General features: G+C 43.1%; 1 protein-coding gene across 1 annotated transcript; it reads right to left on the bottom strand.

Moving 5' to 3' along the window:
• Window positions 1-1,908: 1,908 nt before the first annotated feature.
• Window positions 1,909-25,990, bottom strand: TBX18 (T-box transcription factor 18). Its single transcript, XM_074150446.1, has 10 exons — window positions 25,755-25,990; window positions 25,488-25,680; window positions 25,165-25,449; window positions 24,615-24,792; window positions 22,907-23,008; window positions 19,771-19,942; window positions 13,113-13,280; window positions 11,867-11,931; window positions 8,152-8,246; window positions 1,909-5,698 (listed from the first exon to the last, which is right to left on the bottom strand). The coding sequence occupies exons 3-10, from the start codon at window positions 25,439-25,441 to the stop codon at window positions 4,974-4,976; spliced, it is 1,782 nt and encodes a 593-aa protein (XP_074006547.1). The 5' UTR covers window positions 25,442-25,449; window positions 25,488-25,680; window positions 25,755-25,990; the 3' UTR covers window positions 1,909-4,973.
• Window positions 25,991-26,192: the final 202 nt, after the last annotated feature.

Raw genomic sequence — 26,192 nt, forward strand, 5'->3', positions numbered from 1 at the left:
CTGGAGCGGTGGCAATATTTCAAGAAGGGACGAGCTTTCAGCCAGCCTGCAGCAGCTTATGTATGGCAAGGAAAGACCTAGAAAATTCCTGTACAAAGCTTTAGTCTTAGCCTTTGCAGATGAAGAGGATCCAGATTTGATATAAACAACAGATAAAGCTATCACTAATTCAGGCCCATATCTTTCTCCAAGTATGTCCAGAAGATTCAGATTCTCATTTGCTGGAACTGCTCTGCCTGGGCTCTGGGCACCAAACTATCTGAGACACTTTTATGGCCAATTCAACACTGCTTTGCAAGAATACATGGTGACTGGATAGGACTTATGCTTTTTTGGGTAACAAACACCTTTTCAGAGCATGGACATAGCAGCACTGACAAACAGCATTTAAAGCAAGTTGAATTCTCTAGAAATGTTATTTCCTAATGAAGTAACTCATCACCTCTTAAAAGTGTGTGTCATCTTGGTGTGTTAGTGTTTTGAATTAACTGAGTAACTGAGGAATATGGTGGGACATAAGGCAGAACGTGAGTTTTCCTGTAGTTTTGCCTAGATTAAATTGACGTATCAACAACTTTCTGTTAAATAAAAGGTGAAACAATGAATCTGAGGACCACATTAACGAAGAGCTCAACTGACAAGTCAATATATTTTGTCAGCCCACAAAAACTGACCATTTTGATAAATTGCGGTTACTGATATTAAGACTTGGACTTTGAAGTAAACTTAAACATTAATGTCATGAGAGTTTGCCAGCGTATTCGGAAGGGTGCAATAAGATAGTAATTTAATATGTGAAGTTGGTACAAAAACCTTTAAAGGTAGCTACTCTTCAGCCTTTTTAAACACACTTCTATACAGAACAACTAGGTACCTTAACTTTACAGGGAAAATACACCTGAAGAACCTGTGAGCTACTTCTGGCGATGATTTAAGTTCCTTCTGTTGAACCGCTCATGGTATAGACTTGCTAGCATTAATGCCAATGCTGTCCATGATTTTAAAGTTTCTCCTGTTGTCCTCTGTTGAAGCAGAAATGAGCCCTCTCAGAGTCTGATTGTGCTATTCCAAAAAAAGGCTCTTCTCTTATTAAAACCAGAAGCTTTCAGTCTCCCTTGAGGCCTGATATTTATGATCAAGTATTTCATGCCTACTTCTCTTGCCCTAATTCTGGTCATTTGCAACAATGCTGGTGTTAAGTGACTATGAAACCCTAGTCTCTAAAGTAATCAGATTTTCAGGCTCTGTGCCCTACGTCACATGGAATCATTTATTGCAATACAATAGGAAATAAGGCCACTATGCACACAAGGACTTCTGGAGGGAGAGATGTTGCTCATTGCTGAGTAACAGTATACCCAGCTGATTGTAGGTTGCAAATTGTGCCTTAGGAATCAATGGGTTTTTGCATTTAGACTGAGCAGAACAGAGAGGGAATGGCCAAAGTAAGAGCAACAGAGAGAAAATATGCAGGGTGCCCAGCTCCTGCTCAAGCATCTGGTCACAAGGATGTACTAACCTCCCAGGTCTGGCTGATATGGGGCAGATGAACTGGTCTTGGCAGCTGGGATGAGCCGGGCTATGAGGAACCAGCAAGGATTCATCACTGACTAAGGAGCTGGCAAGCTGCTCTGTCCCTTCTTCCCACATTAAATACCTCACAGCTCTGCTATCAGCCTCAACATCTCCTTGTACCCAACATCTGCCATGGTCTTTGCATACAAGTAACAGAAAGGTTCAACAGCAGGTGATTAAACTGAACCATGTAAGAACTGTGAACTGGTTGGAGCATTGCAGCTTGTTGTATTAAGTCTTTGACTTTCAGAGCTTACCTCAGAGTCACCTCCTTTGGTCTAGCTGAAGTTGGAGAGAAAAAAAAAAAGGCACAAGCCCCTCAATTTTCCAAATGTAGTAAAAAGTGTTTGAATACACACTTTAATATATTTTCTGTGGCATTTTTGTAAAATACAGATATATAATTATAGATATAATGCATATATAGCATTTATTATATTGATAAAAAGCTAGTCTTTTCACAATGACACACCGGTAAGTATTTACAATATGATTCAAATTTTAAGGAACAAATGTTTCAAACAATATTGTGTGGTTATATGATAAGAATAATTTGAGGAAAAATAAGAGACCAGTTCTAAAAAATTCCCCGACAATGAAGTACATACTCTTGCCAGGAGCACCTCCATGAACATCCATGCACAACCTTTCTTTTTCCCCTTGTAGGAACATGCATGATTTAGCTCTTCCACATTTCTACCTTGTCACAGCCCTTAAGATGACGTGGACAATTATCCTTAGCCTTTTTCAAATACAAAGTAATTGTATCATTCTTCCCATTTAAAGATTTGTCGAACTGCAAGATTTCAAAGTTTTGGCTAGAGCAGGAATTACTATACACAAGTTTCTTGTTAATTTAAACCAACAGAGCTATGACAATTTACATAACCAAAAATGTGCCCATGTTCTATGCATCTTAAGAACCGTTCCACAAATTTTTAGCGTGAGGTTTTTGAACAGTGTTTTTGGCATTGCGGGTCTTTTACTACAAGGTCTGCCTCAAAGGACACTGCAATGTCAAAACTACCGACAGACCTGACTTACACAAATGCTCTTTGTTATCCTCATGTATGAACACTACCTAGCCATGCATCTGTGATGTACTGTCCACAGTACAGTGGAGGTGCTTTAATGCACTGTCAGCATTTACTGTGAGGCAGAGAAGTGCTATTATCACACTTTACAGAAGAAGAAAAGAAAAAAAAAAAAAAAAAAAGATATAGAAAGGCTGAGTGAATTGCCCAGGTCACTTGGGAAGTTTGTGACAGCAAAGAAGCAAACCCACACGTCCTTAACTGCAGGCTCATCGTCTTGTCTTTCCAGCTTTGAATGAGAACTTTCTAAGTGTATTCTTTAACATAAAAAAAAAAAAATCTAATAGAAATAAACCTTTCTCCAGGCATGGGCTTAAAGACTGCTGTGGTTTCTCTTCTATTCATAAATAATAAGAAGAGACAGTGAGAGGGCTGTTTCTTCATGCATTATCTCCAACCCTCTGAAGAAATACTAGCTGCAATGAGCCTGTCTTGCAGTGGGAGCAGTTAAGCCCACTGTTTGCCAGAAAAGACGTAGGCACTCTTGAGAAGCACAACAATTCACCTTCACCAAAAAAAAATCTAGTGGAGAAGAGTGTAAAATCTGAAAGGCCTTATTCTCCTTCAACGCTGACCAGCATCGAAGCATTTTCAGCTACATTTGTACCCGTTTCAAAACACCTTCTCATCACCTGCACAATAGGAAGGAGGCTGAGCGTACTGTTGAAGACGACCCATTCTCTCAAGCACTAAAATCTGTTCTACAGCCCCCACGGCTCAGCTCTGACGGGCGGGCAGACAGCTAAGAGGCAGCTTTTGCAGCAGGACTGATGGGCGCCAGGGCTGTGCAGGTGCAGATGAGGACAGGAACTTTGCTGTGACAAACCGCTTCTCTCTCCTTGTCATTCTGGAGAAGCCTGGTCAGGAGCAGGTTGTGATCTGTGTTCTTACAAGCGCCAGTTAAAACCAGAGCTGGGAAGGAAGGAAGGGAAACTCTACAATTCCAGGGCAAAAACTGACTGAGAAACAGAGCAGCGGTAACCTCGTGACAGAATGGAGTAAGAGGAAGACAGATGGCTCCCTGGAGGGAGGGACGTAGGCTGTAGGTGTCATGCTGGAGCAGTCAAAGTAAACTATTAAAGAAATTTTGCTTATTGTAATCCTGGTCCCATTTTGGCCATGTTACAGGGAGGCAGCTACGACAAAGTTCTGCTTCCAGCACTTGTGGGCAAACTGGGCCATCTGCCTAATTGCTACAGGCAATGTATTTATGAGATACTGAGGATGGAGGACTTTTTGCCCTTATTAAAAAAAAAAAAAAAACACCAAACAAAAAAAAACCCAAAAAACCCCCCAAAAAACCCCAAAAAACAACCAACAAAAACCAAACCCGAAACACAACACACACACGAAAGGGTAAAGCCAATAATGGAATTTCTCATCCTGCTCGCTTTTTTTTTTTTTCCCTAAATCAAACCTGCATTTTCCTTTAAAAAAGTAAAAATACAAAAACAAAGATACATTAGAATATCCTACTGTCCAGTAAATGTCTTATAGGCAATATTTATGGAGGAAAAAAATGCATCAAGCCCTTTCTTTGACAAAAATGAAGCACCCCAAAGTTCATTCCGTACCAAGGAACGCCTCTTCTTCTGCTGTTGGTTTAAATTACTCCTATCAACACAATTTGAATATGCATCATTTGTCTTCAAATACCTAAACATAAATCTAGACTAATGCTGAAAAAAATAAACCCTAGTAAGAATGCTGTGCTGTTGATAAGCTAAAAACAGCATATCATGAGAAGGCAAACTAATCTTTCCGTTTACTTTGTAAATAATCCATTAGCGAAACTTCTATTTTAGGCTGGATGCTTGATGCTTAACACTTAAAAGTCCAAATACCCTTCATATCCCTTATAACAGAGAAGAAACTTGTAAAATGCCTTTGGTGCATCAGCTTATCATTGTATGAATGTTTTAAAGAAACTCACTAGTACCATAGGAAATGTAAGTGGGCTTGTTTGTGTTGTTTAATACTCCAAGTGTCATTTCATTCTTTAAAGGGGTTAGAGCAGAGGAGGGGGAAAGGGGAGGAAGTCTTACTTAATTTGTTGCATATGTCCCAACGTGTTATACAACTAAGTGTATTATACCAGAAAACTAAAGCAGTCTGCGCCGCAACAAACTCTGCGTAACTCAAAATAGGAGAATAATCTGGCCACAAGCAAGTCAAAAATTCAGTGAAACTTCCTCTCATATTATATATACACACACTTTACAAGCTACATCGAGTGTCCTTTCATATTCCAAAAGAAATACATTGTAGACACCAAACATACTGTACTTTTACTTAAAGGCTTCATCAAACCATATGTGCAGACACTTGAGAAGACGAGAGTGTTAAGCTTCCTAGGGTCCTAGAGTCAAAGAAATTCTGCTGCCCCCCGCTGCTAAGTAAGTGCACTCCTTCCACAGGGGGCAACATCTGCCGATCCGTCATGGTTCCACTTGGCGAGGACCCCAAGAAACTTCCTTGGGAAGAAACGATTTTCTCAGGACTGGCAGCCAGTTTAGGGGATGTGGAAAAGTTATATCCATAGAGCGCGCAGGGGCTGTGCAGTCTAAACGTGTTGTAGGAGCCTTGGTGGGTTTGGTTAGTGGTGAAGGCATTGCTGGATGGGGATGGCATGATGTACTGGAGCTGTGGAGACATCCCTGAAATCTGCATGGATAAGCCAGTCTGTGGGCAGCTGAAGGCATCCCCGTCGTTGCCGCTCATAGACATATTCACAGTCGTGCTACTGGACACACCGACGTAGGAGGGAGTCCTCGGGGGTGCAAAGGTCTCACTGGTTTGGTTTGTGAGCCGGTTGTAGGTTTCAGCCAAAGAAGTGCTGTATCTGTTCAGGGTCAAGCCTGAGCGGGCACAAGCTGTGTAGTCAGCTGGAGCAAGGCTACAGAGCTGGCTAGTGTTGGGGCTGAGGTGGAAGGCTGGAGATGAGCAAGGGGAACCCGGTAAAAGGTGAGGGTGGGTAGATGGCACTCCACTGCCAGATCCCTGGAGTAAAGTAGAGGAACCTGCGTTTCCTGCAAGAGAATATTACAGTGTAAGAAGCACGTTGGGAAAGGTTCACCTCCTAGGGGACAGAACAAGACCTTCATCTTTTATTATAACCCTTGACATGAAACACGACGCGAATTCAAAAAATGGCATCTACATACATGTGCAGGTGAGAGTGTGCATGTGTGGCATGTGTATTTTTAAAGAAACAGCCTGTCCAAGAAAGAAACTATAAGTTATGCTTTTGTGCCCATCACTCAATACTTAGAGCTCCTGCCCAAACGGTTAACTACTCTTTATTTGACACGGGAATCAAGCTGCGTGGCAGCTAAAACGTAGCCAGGCGGGTACCACATCACAGGAACCCCCCTTCAAACTTATGAATTTTGTAATGTCTCTGCTGTTGCTCCACCCCAGAGTGGGTTTCAAGCACTCTGTGCCAGAGCACCAGCTACAGAACCGGCTCCTTAGCTGGAGTGATAGAGGCTCCCACAGTTCAACGGCTTCAGGGAAGTTCACAGCTTCAGAAGAAAAAAGTTCCAACTTCAAAAAAATCGAGAACAAAACTTCAGAGCAACTTCAGGAAAAGTGTAGGCTGAGTACTGTGCACGGCTGCTTCATTTCTCGAATGGGTAGGTGGAGGTTTAGGTTTGCAGCAAACTGTTCATTTACCGATATCAGAACTTTTTACATGACAAATACCAGAGCTGAATGGTCCTGAGAACACGCCGCTTGCTACAGGTGAAGCCTTTGCTCAGGACTGAAAGTTTCCCAACTGTAAGAAACACTTCCTTTTCTTAGAGATTATATCTCCCCCCAAAAAATGAGTGTAGAAGAATTTATTTGGGCCTTTCACAGTCTCCCAGGCGGAGGGCACTTAGCACGGAGGGACTCTCCTCTTTGTCAATCACGTTAACTATCAAACAGCTTGATGCTGCAAAGAAATACACACTGTCAATAACCTCACAGGTTTTCATGATAGGTGAGCTAGTAAAAAGAAAAACACAGTATCAGTGATCTCTGCCTGCTTCTTCTTGCTCTGTTGACAGGCCACAACAGGCACAAAGCACCATGAGATACTGCCACATTCCAGAAATCCTGGTGGAAGGCATACTTATTTTTCTTCCAATCTACATCAACACCTCTGCTATCTGAAGATGGCCGCTTCCAGCACTAACAACCAGGAAAAATTTCTAATGGGGTCTTTCAGCAAGTCTCTAAACTACCCTGCTGTCCAAGGTGTAGATGACTGAAGGATGAAGGAATGCAAGGATGCCAGACCCATCCTCTGAACATCAACAAGCCCCTTAACCTCTAGCAACAAGCAGAAAAGGAAGCGGGAAGTTCATAGCAGCAGTTTCGCTGCTCTCAAACAGTGCAATATATACAAACAGTCAGTGTCACGCAGCCTGAAACTGTTTCAGGTCTGATCCTGGCTTCTCATTACAGGCCTTTTCTATAAGGACCATCTCCCACTCCCATCCTCCACCCGAAACTTTGCCAGCCCTCATCCAACTTATCTGTGACCTGGTACAAAAACTCCTTCTTAGTTGCCCACATCAGGCATTGATGCTCAAGATTTCTCAAAGGACTAGGCTAAGGAGAAGTTCATAAAAATTATTTCTGTGTATTTCCATGTCTTCTGGAGTTTTGGTCTGAAGATGCTTAATGACTCTGGAATATATTACCAAGAAAGCAGGAAATGTGAAGAATCAGGAGCAAGATGTCTGATTTATTTGGGAAACAGCTGAGAGGTTTTCCATATGCCAGGAGATGCTTTGGAAATAAAGGAAATCAGAAAAAAAGTACTGAGACGCCCCTCTCTGTCAAAACAGGCCATTTACATACCCCTTCCCCCCCCAGCACTACCTGCATGATGGTGAAAGTGGGAGCCAAGATGTTATGGACTGGGGAGCAGGAAAGATCAAAATGGAGAGGAATTCCATTTTTTCAAGCTCTAGGATGCAGATAAAGTTTTTTGGGACTTTTAATGAACAATTTTTAGGTCCTTAAGAACCAAGGAGGCTTTCCAAGGCAGAAACCCAATTAAGCTTGCCACTGTTGATTCATTTCTTAGAGGACATTTCTTCTCTCATTCCTTTTTCTTCTTTTAAACACACCAATAATTTCTACATTGGAGTTCCGATCTGTACAACAGAAGTCATCTATAAACGATCTCTGCCTTATGCATCTCACCAGAGTATAACACTAAGAAACAGGTTATTCCATTCTTAAATAACTGGCATCTTTTTCCACATGAGATCTGATTTATCTTTGCCATCTAACATTTTTACTGCCACAGAGGTTAGGTCAGCATTCGTTTAGAATAGCTCTGATGAGGGGTGATGGCCTGCACTGGGGTTGGTTGGATGTTTTTCCTCTGCAAGTGACAAACTCACCTAGATTTTTGCAAAGAATGATGGGCAAAGATTTATCTTCATGCATTTTTGTTTTGAAAGAACACAAAGACGACCATTACCTTGTTTGGGTATCCCAGGTATATCTTCAAATGTAAGTGTCCTCAGTGAAGGTCTCCAGAAGGCATAAGACTCTACCAGAGCTTCCAGTCCCATTCTATTTAGAACAAAACCAACACAGCATAATGAAAGCAAGCTGTATTTTGTCACATTTCCCTGGATACTTTACCACACAAAAAAAAAATATAGAAATCAGTAAAATTTTAGGATTATTTTGAAGTTGATTTTGCTTTTTGGGAAAGAGCCCTGCGTCCTCATCTATGAGACCAGACTGTGATCTGCAGTCACCGGGCTGGCAGCAGGCAGAGTTTCCCAGTTCCACAAGTCTGGCATTTTGGCTTTTTTGGAGTTTGGGAGTCAGGGATGGACTTGACTAAAATGTCGTTAAATGTGTTCCTGGTACAACATTTCCTTAACAGCAACTGCTCTAAGTGATCCACTGACAATTTCTGTTAAAACAGGATTCCCAGTCATTACCAATGAGGTGGAAAATCATGCTTACAACATGAGCAAGGCATGGGTGTATGGCCCTTTTGCTACTGACATGTATAAAGCAGTATTGTGTCTTGGTTATTATGTGCTGAGCAAAATGCCTTTAGAAACTAAAAATATTCTGTCATTTTCTTTACACAGTGCCATGACAAAACAGAAATAACCGGGTAGACAATCGTGGCAGAGAGCATTCAGAAGAATCTTTATTTCCTGAAGGTAAAGGCTCATTTGTTTTCTGGCAGGATTTTACAAATAATGTACCTCAGAGGTATAATTTTGCTGTTATTTTTGGCTGCTGGGCCCCAAAGGCCTGTTAAGTGTGAGCATCAGGCACACACCAAATACAAGCGCTTGCCTTTGAGCGTCACCACTCTGTAAACTGGAATTATGCAAATAGCCCAATTTGAAGTTACCAACATGTTCTTCCGATACTGCTTCTTCCCCGTTGCATTTCTAGGAGGATCACAAATGTATTTCAGGAAATAAAGTATTTATTAGCTGAACCTGGACTAAAAAGATAGCCTTCATTTTCTGCAGTAACGGTGAATTTTCATTTCTAGTTAAAGGGGAGATAAAAGCCACCTCCTGGAGGAGTGTAGCCAAGGCGATAATTTATACAAGATGCCTTCGAACAATTTCCACATTTTATCACCACCCTAATTTACGCTATCAAATGGCCAAGTTTATTTAACAAAACAGTTATGTTTTTCCTGAAGTATTTAAAGGGAGAAATTCTGGTCCTTTCCTGAGTAAAAGTTTTTATAGGGTCAAACTTAAGGCCGAACTGAAGAATGAAACTATTCTCAGCACATAAATTCTGTTGCACTTTGCAAATGCACAGGGAATGTTTTTAAAAGGTGAAGCTACTGATTTCTGTAAAATAGCCTGTGGGACTGAATGGGAATGACCTGAAAGGGAATATTTTTAATTAAACAGAATTACTGCATGCAGCGGTGCGTAGTAAGATAGCTGCAATAATTAAAGCAACAGTAAAAAGTTGGATATAATGCTACCACTGTTTTGTTTGTTTGGTTGGTTTTTTCAGACTAAAATGTCTAGCTTAGAAGTACACTAGCTAGAACAATAAAGATAACCAAATCTTAACATTTAACTTCAATGCTCAGCAGCTGAGTAAAATAATAATCAACTGAGTAGACCAGCAATTTAAATTAAAAAAAGGAAATTTTCCTCGACAGTTAAAAATCTGAGCTGCATTCCCAAACACTTTTGTTCAGTACCACACAGCCTATCAAAGAAAACAACAATACTGACTTCAGTAAACCAACATCAATTTGCAATGGACGAGTTTGCAGAATCATTTCTGTAACAAGAAACACTACAGCAAAAGCATTCAGACCTCATCTCAAGCCAGTTCCGAAACATTTATTCAGAGGCTGGCCCTTGCTGCAGGACTAGCCTCCTAATCCATTTCTGTAAACTACAACTGTCTTTCAAATTCAAATATCCTGCTTTTTTCCTAATGCCTGAAACAAACTTATTCCTATCAGCCAAACCAAAAAACCACTTTGAATAGCCCCAGTCCTACAGCTGGATTTGCAGTGCTCTTGCTGCACCTACATCCTCCTCGGGTAATACCAGGGCTGTCCCACCATGCTAAATCCCGTTAAAAAATGGTTTCCAAGCGATCCTTTCCTCTCTGTTTTCAAGGGCGTCTTTCCTTGTTTCGTAGAACGTTACGGAAGAAATTCAAACCTTACTTAAAATCAGAAGTTCCAGAGGAATCAGGGTTTCACGCTTCTCTCCTTAGTACCGATTTTCCAGCCCTGCCAAAAGCACACCTGGCAGAGACACTGCCTTCGGAGACCTGTCGAACGGGGCACCTACGGACATCTTTCCCTTCCCCAAGTACACACAGCACGTTTTGCTTCTTCAGTCACTGCAGTTATCTGGAAGTTCCTGTTCACTTAAATTTCAGACTGGAAGGCTACAAAGGAGGACAAAACCCTATTTATGCCGGTGCCTGGGGCGTCCATTCCAGGCCCCAGGACAGAGCTTGGCCAACTGTTTCTTGCCAGAAGACAAAAGTCTTAAGAGAGCAGAAAATGCAGAGTGAGAACTGAAAAGACACTCAGAGTGAATTCCTGTGAGTCTTTACAACCACCCCACCCCTGCCGTAACTGTTCATCGTCTAAAAAGCTACTCTCGTTTGCTGTCCAATCTCAGCATTTATGTAACTCAGGTAGAGGCTTTAGTGCTGTAGCCTCTACTAAAAGAGAAGCCCAATAAAGCAGCTCCCGGAAGATACTCCATGAACATTCCCACCAGCACAGTCTGCTCCCTTCCCTGCAAGGCTGGGTCATAAATATAGCAGCTGTAGACACCAAACGCAATGTGGTCACTGGAACTGATGTGTACTATGCACCACAATTAAATGATGCTTTTTTTAGCTGAAATGGTTTAACATACAATTCATAACAGGCTTAAGTATTTTGCGTTAAGCAGTCTTTGGATAAAATACCTCATCAGTGCTGGCAGCAGGAACGAGACCCAAGCCTCCACTTTGTGCTACTCGGATTCCCCACTGCTATTTTGAAAGATTCATGGATCAAGAGAGAACAAGCAATTAATCAGCCCAACCGCAACAAGAGGAGGTGGAAACCAGGCTCATTTCAAGGTCATCTATAGCCTTGTAGGAAAGGCATTCATCTAGGAAGCGGATTTAAAACTCCTTAGGCTAAAGAGACACTTCAACACAGCTCTCCCACCTCCTAGGCAAGTGTGCTAAACATAAGGTTACTGCAGGAGGGGACTTAATTTCTCCCCCTTTAAGTAAAAATGAGCCATTCATCCATGCTAAATGCCACTTAAGTGCAAGAAAGCCTGGGCTTACAGTTTGATGCTGGTATCTGCAATTTGTGTCTCGGGCCAGGAGGAAGAGGATATTTCAGGAGCAGCCTGAAATCACAGACCTAAGTTTGCATTAATGCCATTTTCAGCCCTCACAGTGTGCCGCCGCTTCCACGGAAAGGAAACTTGAGCAAACGCATCAAGCCCTGTGCCAACCTGCTCTTGACCTCGATGGTCAGAGGAGCAGGAACAACAGGAGCCCATCACGGAGAACTTCACTGGGAAACCTCAGTGCTCCCTCAGGGAGCCTGAGTCCCCAGGCTAATTCGTCTGTAAATACAGCCGTTCCCCTCTACCAGCCGTCACAAGCCCATTCTTGTCGGCAGTAACGAGCCCACCTCCTTCCCCAGCACCTACCTGTTACGTCCCGAATCTCTAAACCCTTTGGCGAACGGATTCCTATCAATCTTCAGACGAGTTATCTGTGAAGATGATTAAAGAAATTACTACATGCAAACTCAGATGAGTAACACCAAAAATTACTATCCTGACAGAATTAAGCCAATGGTGGAGTAGAAACATCTTCATATTTGCATGGTTTAAGACGGTTGTCCCGAAATGCAGCAAAATAAGGGCCAGCCTTCTGATCATGACATTTGCAAATCCCCAGAGAAGCTAATAGGTATTTAATGCTACCAAATGGCAGGTTGGAATTCTTGAGAAAAATCTTCTGGCAAATGTCATTCTTCACCTAAGAGAGTATACTGCCCAACTGCAATAAAATTTAAATTAAATTTTATTTCTGTACGGGTCAAGAAGGAAATGTGAAAAGAGAGATTATCCCTAGGCTATTACCCTAAGTAAAAAACAGCAAAAAAACCCCAAGATACTTGTAATTTACTTAAATCAGTGGGGTAGGCAGCAATTAATTATATTTCAGTATTTACATGGCTCTCCTGCTCTTCCCTTTGTAAAGATATCGAAGCATATATAATTTCCCAAAATAAAGCTGTAATAACTTACATCAAATTAATAAAATATCACAACACAACACTAGCTATGGTATCACTATGTTTAATACTTAAATAAGTGGTAATAAGGGCCAAACACAGGAGTCACACAACCTGCAGCTTACTTTTGACTTTGAATTATTTGGACCCAGATAAACTGCAGTTAATAATATACATTGAATGCAATTAACGAAAACGACTGCAACTTTCTTCTGACCTCAGCTTCTCTGTTAAGGTCCTGGGAGCCTTGAAGTCACTGGAGTCAGGACCGAAAACGCTTTAAAAATTCTATCCAGACATGTACCTACACTTAAAAGGTACAAAAACACCTTTAAAAATTAGACTGCTCTTTGCCTTGTGCTTCAATGCCGTATTTATAATTAAGACACCATTAACTATGCTAATTAGACAGTGTGATCTCCATAATAAGAATGGCTTTTTACATGCAGCGTCTAGTCCACCTGGCCTGAAGCCTCAGCTTCTGAAGCTGCAGCAATAGTATTAGTAAAAGCCATTTGTCATATGAAAAGGGTTCAGGCGATGCTTATTAATCATCAGTGGTGTAATAAAAGTGTTCGCTTTTCTCCAATCTCTTCCTTCCCTGACTAGTCTGAAAGGCCTGGAAAGTGTTCTAAGCAGAAATCCCACGTTACCTGTTGATTTTGGTACGCTGTGACGGTAGTGAAAACTGTCTCTGGAAAGGAGAAGGCTTTCACCCCTTCTCCCGAAGGGATGGGCTTGACAGGGGACAGATCATCTCCGCAGTCTTTTCGGATGACGTGGACACGGGGCTGATATTTATGCATCGAATGAAGGATAATCTACGCAGTCATGAAAGGAAAAAGATAACATTTATTAGAAAGGACACCCTGCTGTTTCAGGACTAATAGCTTTTTGGAACAGATTATGGTATGTGTTTACCATGCCACTTACTGGAAATCAAATGTTTTCTTTAACCTCTGAAGGTTCTTATTACAGTAGTCTAATCCCTGTGCATTTATGTTATTGCCAACCCTAAGCATTTAAAAATTACGACTCAGGAGCTCCAAATTCAGAGACTGGCTCAATTGAGACTGGCTCAAAAAAAAAAAAAAAAAAAAAAAAGAAAAGTGAAAAAAAAAAAATCAAGAGCGAAGTACTGGTTCCACTGGAATTAGGAAAGTTTTGTCCCTTTTTTCCACTGGAGCCTGGATTTGATCTAACAGGATTAATAGCATTAATAGCAGCATTTGCCTTTTGTTTTTGGAACCTTCAGAATACACTTGGGGAATTTTCTTCCTGATATCCCAAAGGCTGGAAACATATCTTGTTTTGAACACAACCTAAGACTCTCACACTCTGAAGAAGCAGAAACTTCAGAGTAAAATACTACCAAAATCCCAAACTCTAAAGTTTTAATAACCCTAGATTTATAATACATATGCACACAATACAACCCATACACAAACCTCTCCCAGCATACAAAAGCTGGATTAAGAATAACAGATAAATGAGAAGTATATGAACTCCTAGTGCATAAAATTAGACACAAAAAATACCTTTTTGTATAGCTCGCAAATTTTAGAGGAGATCTAAAATACAGAATTTTTCCTCCATTTTACTCCGCTTCAGCTAACCACTACTAAAATACAAGATTTCAAGAAAAGAAAAAATAATTGGAAGCTCAACTATTATTGTTGGAAGGCCTAAGAAATTAGTAACTCAATAAATAAATAGTCCTATGGCTATTGGCCTCTGGAACCCCTAATCAACGTTCAGGGGAAGCTTTTTAATTTCCTGCTCCTTGAGCAGCCTCGGAACGTGCACGAGCTGAGGCGCTCGGCAGAGCCCCTATGCCAGACACCGTGGAAGTTCATTCATCCAAATGACATAAAGGACATTACATTCATTTGGATAAGCTAGAGTTTGGCTAGTTTAATGTGCTTCGTCCTGGCCAGATGACATGACCCTGTTTTGGATAAGCCAAGTTTCTGGATAATCAGGGGGTTTATTAGCCTGCAAGTAAGGTTTTGACGATGACATCACAGGCTCCAACTAATTTGCTTAGGGAGTGCCCTATGGATGTCCTCATATGAAGCCTTTCCCTTCCCAAGTCCCTGAAATCTTGCACAGAAGAAGATTTTTATCATGCAAACGTGTATTCTCTTTTACAACACTCCTTTCAGTTCTCCGCTGGCAAAGATGTACGAAATGAAAATGCAGAGAGGACAGCACATTCCTGACCCTGTTTTCCTGTGAACACCCAGTGACACTAGGGGAGATACTGGTGCAACAGGATAACGAAAAATGATCAAACAAAGTTCTGTTCCACTGCTCAAACCCATCGCTACCCGGTGCCGTGCCGCTTGCCTGGGTGCCACTGAGCGTGCCACGTTCTGCTCCCACCCCCATTACTTCACCCCATCGCCTCTGAGATGCAAACTACCACTTGCCTACATGCAATGACAACCCAGAACATCTCTGTTCGTGTACCCGGACAAGTGAAGTCATGGCAGGATGGAGATCACCATCTCCCACTCCTTATCTGGGTGGCTATTACAGCTAAACCGATCCTTGGCATCTCTTAAGAGCAACCTGGCTTGGCTCTGTGCTATCCTGAAGTTTCCATCCCTGACACACCGTTAGACAATTAGCGAATCCATAGCAGGATGTATTTTTTTTCTTGATTTTGTACCATGCCATAGGATCTTTGTTAATGATCAGTCTGATCATGAGTCTTAATGATCAGTACTCTGAATTCTGACTAAATAATACATAACTGCAGAGCCCTGGTGAATTAAAGAGCAACGCAATGTAGATAGGACATAAAAGGAGAGGGAGAGGCAATGGCCACTCTGAAAACCACGTAGCGCTGTTATTCTAAGCATCACTTGAAGTTAGTGCGATGAAAAAGCTAAGGAAAATGAGATTCTGCTTTTCATCTCATGTTGCTTGCACATTCAACAACACAAACAGGATCCAACAGTTTATCTGCAGAACCAGCAGCTTTCCCTTTGTACCCTTAAAAGCCAACAACAAAAAAAACCCCAACCAGAATAAACCCCACCAAATGCTGAGCACGAGTTGGCATGGCTTTCAACCCACAGTTGAAAAGCTTGTCGCTCTCTACAAATCACTCCCAGGGCCCAACCAAAAAAAGCACTTTGGGGGGGAACAAACTTCTCCTGACAAATGACAAATTACACTTTGGCCACCGCAGCTGTCAAGACATGATTGTCAGACAGAAGAGGCAGCAGCAGGGCAAGGCTGGGAGAGCAGAGGTGGCCAAGGCGCCCGCAGACACACGAAACCGGGATTACCTTCGGGATTACAGCTTTTGAGAGATGCTGCCGTGATGAGGACCCAGAGGTGACTCTGAGCTTGGGAACCGCCGTGAACCATCCCAGCCAGCACAAGCGAGAGCCCGATCCTCTATCCTGGGGGAGATGCTGATCCTCCCGGCGGCTCGGCGGTGCACAGATCACACAGCCACCTCTCCACCTCGATGGGTGCTCACTTTGATGCTGTTTTTCACCAAAAAAATCCTCCTTCGTCCTCCCTGCAAAGCCCATGCATTCAGGCTTTCTGCAGTCAGAGAAGCATGTGGGGCCAAGGAGCACGGATTCCCTCTCCACAAGGACAAAAACTGCAAGTGCAAATGCTGATGTTTCCCAGCTTTTCATTGTCACAAGAACGCATAACTACCCACTGACTGTAAGCAGAGCTTGCTGCTTGGAGCCAAATCTGGGCAGAGTAACAGCCTGCCTCTGCTTCCAGCCTCACCCCACTTTCAAATGGGGAAAAAAAAAAATTAAAATACCAACCACCAAGGAACAATTAACACACTAACAGCCCCATTTTCACTAAAAGTTAAAAGATGTTTCTCTGCATCAAAAAATACTCAGTTGAAAAGCATGGAAAATAGCATCAAAAATATTGACTTTTCCCCCTCTACTGAAATTCGGATTAAAAACTGCATTAACATAGAAAAATCAGCCAGCTCTAACCAGCCGGAGGGAGAGACTGCTTTGACAATGCAGCACTCACTCCACGGAGGAGAGAGGGGTGAGAGGCATTAACAAAGAGCGCCCCGAACACGCACTTCTCGGTGTCAACTGCAAAATGCAGGTTTGCTTTCCCATCCCATCACAGCTCAGATGAAGGACACAAGTGCCACAGTATGTGTCTTAAGGGTGCCATAGGGTCTTAACACCTCTACAAGCGCACAGTCTTTCCAATGTAGGAAATTCACCCTGGGACTCCCTTTGGAGGTCAAAAATACCCAAGGCAAACATATCCTTACAATTTTTGCTTGATCTCCTCTGCCTTCAAGTGGAACCCTGTGTATCGATGAGTGTCCTACGTGCAGAGGTACATCAAAATCTCCCCGCTGAACAGCGCTATAAAATTCCATCGTCACAAACTCCCACTCAAAACACTGATGAATGTAGCAGCAGGCAGGGAGGAGCTGCCGGAAAGCCTTCGAGCAGCGAAGCAAGTCATCTTAGAGGTGGCTGATCTCCTCTCACAAGGAGCTAATCCCAGGCCAACACAATGCGAGGGGACCTGGCTGCCGTGAACTACTACCACAACCCAAATACTGCAGAGGAACACTACCTGTTTGCAAATCCTGTCCCCGTTCCCATGGACATGGGTCACTTTTCTCGCTGATCCCGAGAGGTAATACTCTGGAATGGGTACGAGGGCCCTGGGTTGGTCTCGTGTGAGCTCCCTACCTCGACACCTGCAAGATCAAAACCCTAGCCCTGGGACTTTAAACACAAAAACTTTGCAAAAGCTGGTACCTCTGGGGGGCACGGTTAGAATAAAGGAACAATTTTGACAAGACTTAAAGCCCCAGAACCAGGCAGTTCGGAAAGCACACCCCAAGAACAGCAACTAAAGCCCGACACTGCTTGAACTACTGGAGGAACGATGGCAGAGTGTGGAGACCCCACTGAGGTTTCTCTCAGCCATTCTGCCTAAGCAGGAGGGAAAAAGACAACTTTCTAATAATCTAAAATATACCCCATCTCCCATAGAGGGGTGGGAGAGTCAGAACACATGATGTAACAACAAGTATTCGAGGGACAGTCCAGCCTTGACCCCTAGCTCTTCTAATCCCCCATCCCTCCCCTGGTACCCTCTTGAGAAAAATGGTTCCTTCCTGCTTATGAGAAACAATTGTTTTTTATATTCATCACAAAATATGATTATTCGTTTTCCATTATTGCTGGAGGCATTCAGAGGCTACATAGCTTTTTCAATACAGCATTCCACACTACCATAGCTTTAAAAGAAAAAATGTACCCATTGGAAGAGACACTTTTCTGCTTTCTGCTTTTGCCTTTTCTGGTAATTATGAATGACATGTTTGCAATTTCCCAGATTTGAGAAATATGAAATTATTTTACAGTCATCCTTCTTTTGTCCTTTTATTTTAATACTTAAATTTCCATTTTGGGGAGGAGGGGCGCTGCCGTAGCTCTGAATCAGTTCAATGTGTCTCAAATCGCCATACGAGGGCTTTACTTCACTAGTTTCCAAATCGAAACACTTAACTAAAGACCAGAAAATTTATATCCCCCCACATTATGAATAATGGTGTGCTGTGTACACTACACAGGTTGCGGTTCCGAGTAAAAACAAAGCTAAGATCTGGGATGGAAAAATACAGCAATACAATTCTCTGCATAGCCGAGATTCTATCGCAGTTTGGGACTGCAAAGTGCACGGGTGGACCACGGTGACCAGGTATCGCCCCTTCGAAACGAGTGAGTACAAAATCCAGCCGGCCGGCCTGCTCGCCGTTGGAAAAGCCACATTTCACCCATTTGCACCCGCTTCACTTTTTTAAGCCCTTCCAATAGAGTCAGGACTCAGAGAAACTCCCACTCAGGAAGAGTCGCTGGGAAAATTTAGGGAACCAAGCGTGAGAACCTTAACTGAGACGGGCACTGCCAAATGAGACCCCATCACTGTAACTCTGGAAAGAAGCGATGTCAAACATCTTTCTTACAAGCCCTAAAGAAAAGCACCACTGACTCAGGAGATGTGAATAGCCCCACATTCTTTTGAGGGAAAAGCGCAATAAAATTATGAGCGGTGTTATAGGAAAGGGAGGTGCTTTTTTGCCTAAAAGTAACATAAAAGTTGTAGTTTCTGCACCGTTTGACCAGAGTCTCACGTTAATCTCCTTTGCAAATACAAACAGATGAAAAAATATCTCATACTTAAACTTGGATTATGTTTTGACAAAATACCCGGCCTAATGTCACAGAGTTACAACTACACTGAAAGATGCACGTAGTATCTTTGTACTCTGTGCCAGGTACGTTTTCTTTCACTCCCTTCCACAAAGGGGAAAGTATCCTGCTTAATAAACGGGGCTACACTAAGGACAATGGAATCCACATCCTGTCTCAAAACTTGCCTCCAACATCTTAAAACTCTACCACTTGGAACCCGATGCTCCTTCTGAAAGGAAGCCAACATTTGCCATTTATTACAGGATTCTGCAAAAATTAAAGACTTCACCCTGACTAAAAACAATTCTTGTTTTTTTAATTATTTCCTAAGGTGTCAAGTAAAACTATTTTAGGGATTGCTGGAAAGATACTGGCTTACATCTGTCATGTTTCAACAGTTTTGAAGAGAAAAGGAAATATTAACATAACACATTTTGTCACATTAGATAATGTCATAACTAAACAATTTAGAACTTGCAAACAGAACACTCGTACTGCATACGTCCTCGCCAGTTTTTTCAGAAGTAATGAGCCTCAGCTGTGAAAGGGTCTTGCTTCATAAGGTATGTAATAAATCATTATCGGAGCAAACCCAGCTCCCATGTTGTTGGGGTTTTTTTTTTTGACTGCAATTATTAACACCTCATGGGATTTCACACAAATGTTTAGGTTAAGAAAATAGTTAAGTGTATTTTTATTCACATGAAGTTATTACACACTATTAATGTTTCTTCTAGCCACTTGTGAATTTAAGCGTCCTTTTTGATCGGAGCAGAAGTTGCGAGTAACACACTCGGTGGGAAAACATGAGAGCAATTCTGCCCCTTCGTATTAGCCAATTTAGCCTTGTAAAGTCTCACTTTGCAGAAGGAGTTCTGGTTTTGAGGGGGGAGTAAAACAGCAGGCTGTAATAAGCAGTTAATTATTGGAGCAGAAAGTAAGCAGATTTTAGATCTGGACGGTAAAGTTCCAAAACAGCTTTGAAAAGTCAAACCTATTTCTGGCACCCTGGAGCTGTACGTCAGAGTCTTCCCGGGCTGAGCAATGTGCCTACATATAATCCTGCAGAAGAGCGAGTACTCACATGCCCTTGGTCGTCCAGCTCGTTATTGGTAAGCTTCAGTTTGTCGAAGCTGATCACTTGTCTCATCCACGTCTCCCCAGAGGCGGGTGAATCGGGGTGAATATAAACACGAGGCGGCACCGGGGAGTCAGCGTTACCAGCCACCATCCACTTGGAGCTATGATAAACATACCTACAAAAAGAAAACAAACACCTATAGCCACAAAACCCCCAAATAATTCATCAGACCCAGCCCGTATTAATAAATTAGGGCCCATACATACGGCAAGAACCCACCAGTCAACAAAACATGAAAGGACAACAAATAAAAGTTGGGTTTTTTTGGTTTTTTTTTTTTTTTACTCTCAAAACATAGTTCTGGTATCTGCAAAAGTAAGGCTCTGATCTGACCTTGGTCGTCTTAAAATCAGTAACAGCCTTAACACCAGGCTGCACACTGAGCTTTAAGCTGGTGTCTGTTCATTGATTGCCGCAGCTCCGCTCTGAGCAGGCATCAGGAGGCAGGGAAGAATCTGGTCCCTCATTTATCAAATCGAGTAGTAATTCCATATTTGGAAGGTTTAACATGTTGAGTCTAATATAAGAGTCTATAAATAAAGCTATTGAAGGGAAAGAACGTTATGATTGGGAAAAATAATGAAACTGTGTCAGACTGTGCTCTTGCTATTTCTGCAAGACCATATTAATTTTCTTGAATAGTATTGCAGAAAGGCTTAAAAATGAAAAAGCACAGCCCATATTTCATTTGATAGGCCAATGCTGACAAAGTCATTTTCTAATAAAAATAGTGCCTGCTTTGGTAGAAAACTTATTTTGAAGGCAGACACTTCACAGGGCAATTTTAAAAGCACCAATGAAAAACTTCAAGGTGTTGTTTTTTTTTTTTTTCAAGTACGGTAAAATCCCAGTAATTCAGCTATACTTCTTAATAAAAACAAGGAAAACCTTATCAAATCATCCGTTTGTACAATTCAGTTCCTTATTAGAAAAAGACAAACTATATAATTGGAAATTAAAACTAAATGATCCTATACGTGCATCACTCCGCGCAACTCGTATCAGGCTGTAAACCTAAGACCTGGAGTGGGGGTGAAACCCTCTCCTGGAGACAAATTCTCAACCCCAGATGGCACAGTCAACTGTTGTAACATTTTTCATTTATTTTACATTTGTCGGTTTAAACTAAATACGCGCTTTCCCTACAAAAGTAAATAAAGTCATAAACACACATAAAATATGCTGAGTAAACAGTTTCAGCTTCCAAGTATTTACAACAAGGTCTAGTTTTGCCAAAAATCTACACCTAGCTGTAAGATTCTTCATTTCCATTTAGTTTTGCTGTCTGCTCTGACAGCTAAAGCCTAGGCTCCGTGTGTGACTGAGGCTGTATCTTTCGAATGTAAAGACCTGCAAGACAGTTCGTAAAGCCACATGAACAGCCAAAGTTAAAATAACAGTAAGCAATAATAATAATAATAATAAAAAAAAAATAATAATCACAGATCGCACAGCAAAGAATGAAAAGTGGAATCAAGGAAAACGTGCGAAACATTAATAATTAGCGGGAAGGTTAAAGGCGTGGTACATGATTACAGAAATTTAAGTTTGCCAACTGAGAAAATAATGCCCTTCATACAACTTTTTTTAAGTTACTTCACTTATCTGGGCACCACGTATCACCCTGGGCAGACAGTGCGGCTCGTTATGACTGTATTTTAAATGAAATATTAAACAACTCATATTCAATATAACCTTTTTTAATTTTTAATATGAACATTTTAATTCAATTTGGAATAATAACCTTGCCTTTTTCTATGAATTAAGCAATTGCTCAGACCTTCCAGGAATGATACGCTCAGAGTGCTGAGTAAATGCACACGTGTAACACAAAGCAAGAAAGGGGCTTTCACTTGAGTTGCACTGCACTGATTCAAAGAAAAAAAAAGCATTTTTTCTCTGTGACACAGTCAGTAAAGCCTCCCCTAACTGGATGTGCTGGACATCCTCAGCACTGGTATCTGCACCTTGTTGAAAAACACGAAATTTAAAATAGTCCCAAGAAATGTCTTACACACCGCACGAGAAAAGGACAGAATTCCAGTCAATGGGGTAAGGACACACAAAAAAACCACATAGGGCTGTGTTTGCTTAGGAAACGAGGCGGCATTCCTGCAGAACCAACCTCTTAGTCCGAGTCTGGAATATTCCTAGCTCTACAATTGTATCCGCAGCGGTTTTCCCTGCATTAGGCTAAGTACAGGGTTGAAACAATCAAACCAGTAATTGGTAAGGACCTGATCCTGCCTCCACTGAACTACTTGGCCAGGCTCCTCCTGGCTGCTACGGAGCCTGGGACGGCCTCTGTAAAGCAAGACCTACCAAACATCTACAGCTCCCAGGAACAACTGCTGCGGGCCCGATCCTGCAAACCTTTCTAACGGAACCAGTGGTTTCAGAAGAGTCCAACTACCTCCCTCGAAACACAACTGCCCTGGAAACAGTGAGACTTTCAGCACGGAATTCCTACCCTTAAATGTTGGAAGAACAGCTACTTTTGTTCCTCACATTATTCTTCAGACAATAACGCCATTAATTCTTTAAAAGACAGGAATTAGAAATATTACCCTTTGTGATATTTGGTAAGCAACCAAATATCTGAGTGATAAACAGCTTTTAAATTAAGTGATCTAATCACTTTGAAGCATGACCAAGAAAGCTTATATGCCCTTAAATCAGACATTAATGCTAATAATGTTATTTATTAATGTTAACGCCATTTAGCACTAGAAAAACATGCATTTTCATATGGATTTGTTAATAGGAAAAACCGAGGTGGAATAAGACACGATAAGATTTCCTGACCGCACTAGAACCGCGCTCTCTGAAAGCCAAAACCTGAGCATCTGCCCACAGAACATAAGGCAAATGTATAAAGAGCCTCAACAGAAACGTTAGTCGGTTTTGCATACTTGGCACAATTTATGCTTTTTTTTCTAAATGCACTGGGATGAAAATAGGAATCTGAAGGAGAGTTAAACACGATCTTCAGCTAATTTATATAGTGTTAATGTTCTCTTCCAATAGCCAAGCTCCCTATGGCTTGCATTGGATGTTTTTTGCCTTAAAGTCACCATACCTGTATCTTTTGTTATCCACTGGCACGATATCCATAGCAATATAATACTGCTGATGTGGGTCTAAACCTGAGATCTTCACTCTCATTGCGGGAAACATCCGCCTGAACATGGAAAGAGAGAGGTCATTTTTAATATGAAACAGACTCGGGAATGGTTGTTTAGGAAAAGTAACCGGTTCGTGGGATTTTTCTCGTTCTTCCTTTTAGCCTACAGAGTCCTTTTGGACGATTATAGTTACACAGCCATGAAATGGCCCATTCGATATGTCAAAACAGATTTCTAAAGTGCATTTACTCGAACAATGCTTCGTATGTTTTGGGATACGCTTTGGGAGTACAGCTATTACCACATCATTTCGACTTTATTGTTAGACAGTAAATCATTTGGGTTCGAGACTTCGCTTTAGCCGGACACGCATTTAAAGCCCGTTTGAGATACTGTATAGAAATGTATTTCTGGGGATGTGCAAAGAGCCACCTTCACCCAGGAAGACCAAGACTTGCAGAAAGGCAAACTGCAACTTCAGGTCCAACTGACAGCAGCAAACGGTGTCTCATTTCTTTAGCAGCGAATTAGAAAGCTAAATCCGCGGTGATACAATTGTAACACGGCAAGGATGCAGTTATAAAAGCCAACGTGCCATGCTGTAACCCAACAATATGGTCTTTATTGAGACGGGACTTCCTGTCTGCAACTTACTAAAGGTGAAGTGCAAGAGCTACTCTGTCTTTGAAAGGTATAGTAAAACTTCTTTATTGAAAGCAGAAACGAATCTACGAGGTAATTTCTAAAAGAAAAAAAAAAAAAAAAAAAAAAGAAAGAAAGAAAATAAAAAAGATACTTTCACGATTTAGCTCCTTCCGCAGAGAAAAAGGAGTAATTAACCAATGCGGTTGTTTTAACATTAAGAAAAAAAAAAAATGCATTACTTAGCTCACGTTTGGCATGCCTTTTAGCAAGAAAGTTCATTCTTCAAGCAAAAAAAAAAAAAAAATAAAAAAGGAAACGTCCTAGTGACGAGCTGACTGCAAGCTAATGAAAGGTACTTTTCTGTATTTTATAAGCCTGAAAGCCATTCCAGTTTATTCACTATTTGCTGCTGTTCTAATATATATATATAAATCAATTAAAAGTCGTTACTGGAAAGAAAAATCCTATCTCCGTTATTTCTGAATAAGCAGGAGGGTAAACCTGACTGCGGTTAACTAGTTTTCGCTTTTATTTCAGTGCACCTGTAAGATAAAACAGAAATTCCCCGACTGGACTCTCTTAAGACAAATGTTGCTTTGTGCTGTTCAAGACTGCGTTTCAATCATTAATAAAGCCTCTCTGAAAACGTAGAAGGCACCATATGGATCCAATAAAATATGTTTTTGTAATTTCTAATAAGTTCGGATACTTTTATACTACCCAGGTTTTTACCATGTGTATCCACGGGGAAAAAAAAAAAAAAATAAAAAAAAAATAAAAAAGGGGGAAAAAAGTCTCCCCTTTAGAAGGACACGACGCACCCCAACCCCTCGCCTTAATGAACAGGAAACCCTCGTGCTCCCGTGCCCAGCTAAAAATTATCGCCATCTACCTGCCTCGTAAATCTGGAAGGGTTGTTGGTTTTTTTTTTTTCCCCGCTCCCAGCTCCCGGTTTTTGATGTACCCGCCCGCCCCGGGACAGAGCCCGGGTGGCGGCCGCCGCCGGTGCCCCGTTACCTTCCCGCCTTGGTGATGATCATCTCGGTACCGATCTCGTGGAAGCGCTTCCACAGCTCGGCTCCTTGCAGGTCCACCCGCGGAGTGGGCAGAGGTGAACCGGGCCTGGAATTTTTCGGGGAACCGCCGGGGGAAGCGGGAGGGGAAGCCGCCGGGAAAACATCCTCCTCGCCGCCGCCTGCGGAGAAACCGGGAAGAGGAAGCCAGAGGGGGGACCGGGGAACCGGACGGAGGAGGAAAAGGGGTGTCCCTCAACCGGACCACGCCGACCCGGTGTGTGAGGGTGAACCGAGGGGGTGCTTCCTCCTCATCATCCTCGGAAACAAGCCTCCCCCCCCGGAGATGATGCTCCGCCGGCAGCCGCCCCGCTCCGCGCCGCGCCGCCGGACGGCGGCGCGGCGCGGAGCGGGGCGGCTGCCGGCGATGGCGGGGATGCCCATGCAAGGATGGAAAAGACAGAAGGAATAAGAAGGAAGCGGGGGAGGGAACCGGAGCCCAGCCGGAGGAGCGTTTTTCCCGGGGGCGAGAGGTTGGCGGGGTTGGCACTCACCGGCGGGGGCTCGGGAGGCGCATCCCAATTCCATGTCGCCGCAGGTCCTCCCGGTGGCGGTGGCGTTGGTTTGGGGGGAGCTCTTGGAGCAACAGCCGCTTCCCCCTTCGTCCTCCGTCGCTTCGTCCTCGCCTCCCAGTTTCCGTCGCTTGGGTTGCCGCGGCGGCGGCTGCTGCTGCTGCTGCTGCTTCTCGGCCCCGATGAGAGCCTCCACGGAGAAGGCGTGAGCCTTCAGGCTCATGGTGGTGCCGGGCGAGGACCGTCGCTTGTCGGCCATGCCCGCGCACCCCCCACCCCCACCCCCCCCAAACCCCGCTCCGCTCCGCTACAGCCCGCGCATCCAGGCGCGCCGCGGCCGCCGGCACCCGCGCCCGGCCCGCCGCCCTCCCGTCCTCCCGACCGCGCCGGCAAGGGGCTGGGGCGCTTTTCCTCGCCTTTCTTTTTAAATCCGAGTTATCAGCCAAGTCTTTTTTTTTTTTTTTTTTTTTCCCCTTTCTTTTTTTTTTTTTTTTTTTTTTTTTGGAGGTGGGGGGAGTTGGGGTGGTTTGTTGGTTTTTTTGGTTTTTTTTTTTTTTCTTAAAGAGAGAGAGAAAAAAAAAATATAATCTATTCCTTTTTGCAGATGCGCTCCTTCTCTCCCCCTCCTTCTCCTCCTCCTCCTCCTCCTCCTCCTCCTCCTCCACGTTCTGCCCCGTCTGATGGGCCAGGCAGGACTGACATGGGTAACAAACGCTCTGCGGACACAAATTAGGGCTTGTAATTGAAATTTGTTGCCTTGATCTGTCAGCACTTCCAGGCAGGAGACCGGTGGGAAGAACTCGCTCATTAGTGTCACTGCGGCGGCGGGGGCCGGGCGGAGCCGCGGGGCGGGGGCTGCCACCGCCCACCGCCGCCCGCCGACCAATCAGCGCCGCCCCCGCCCCGCCGCCCCGGCCCCGCCGACCAATCAGCGCCGTCCCCCCCCCCCCCCCATGCCCCGCCGCCTGAACCAGGGGGCCCCCTCCGCGGCGGCCCGACGAGGCGGGGCG

The sequence above is a fragment of the Numenius arquata genome, chromosome 7 (assembly GCF_964106895.1).
Source record: "Numenius arquata chromosome 7, bNumArq3.hap1.1, whole genome shotgun sequence".
Taxonomy (NCBI): domain Eukaryota; kingdom Metazoa; phylum Chordata; class Aves; order Charadriiformes; family Scolopacidae; genus Numenius; species Numenius arquata.

Excerpts from the sequence above, each read along its gene's own strand:
- TBX18 (XM_074150446.1), bottom strand. The coding sequence starts at position 25,441 with ATGGCCGACAAGCGACGGTCCTCGCCCGGCACCACCATGAGCCTGAAG. Across the intron at positions 11,932-13,112 it reads CAGCGTACCAAAATCAACAG|ATAACTCGTCTGAAGATTGA; the intron begins GTAACGTGGGAT and ends TCATCTTCACAG. Across the intron at positions 8,247-11,866 it reads AGAGATTCGGGACGTAACAG|AATGGGACTGGAAGCTCTGG; the intron begins GTAGGTGCTGGG and ends TGTTCTAAATAG.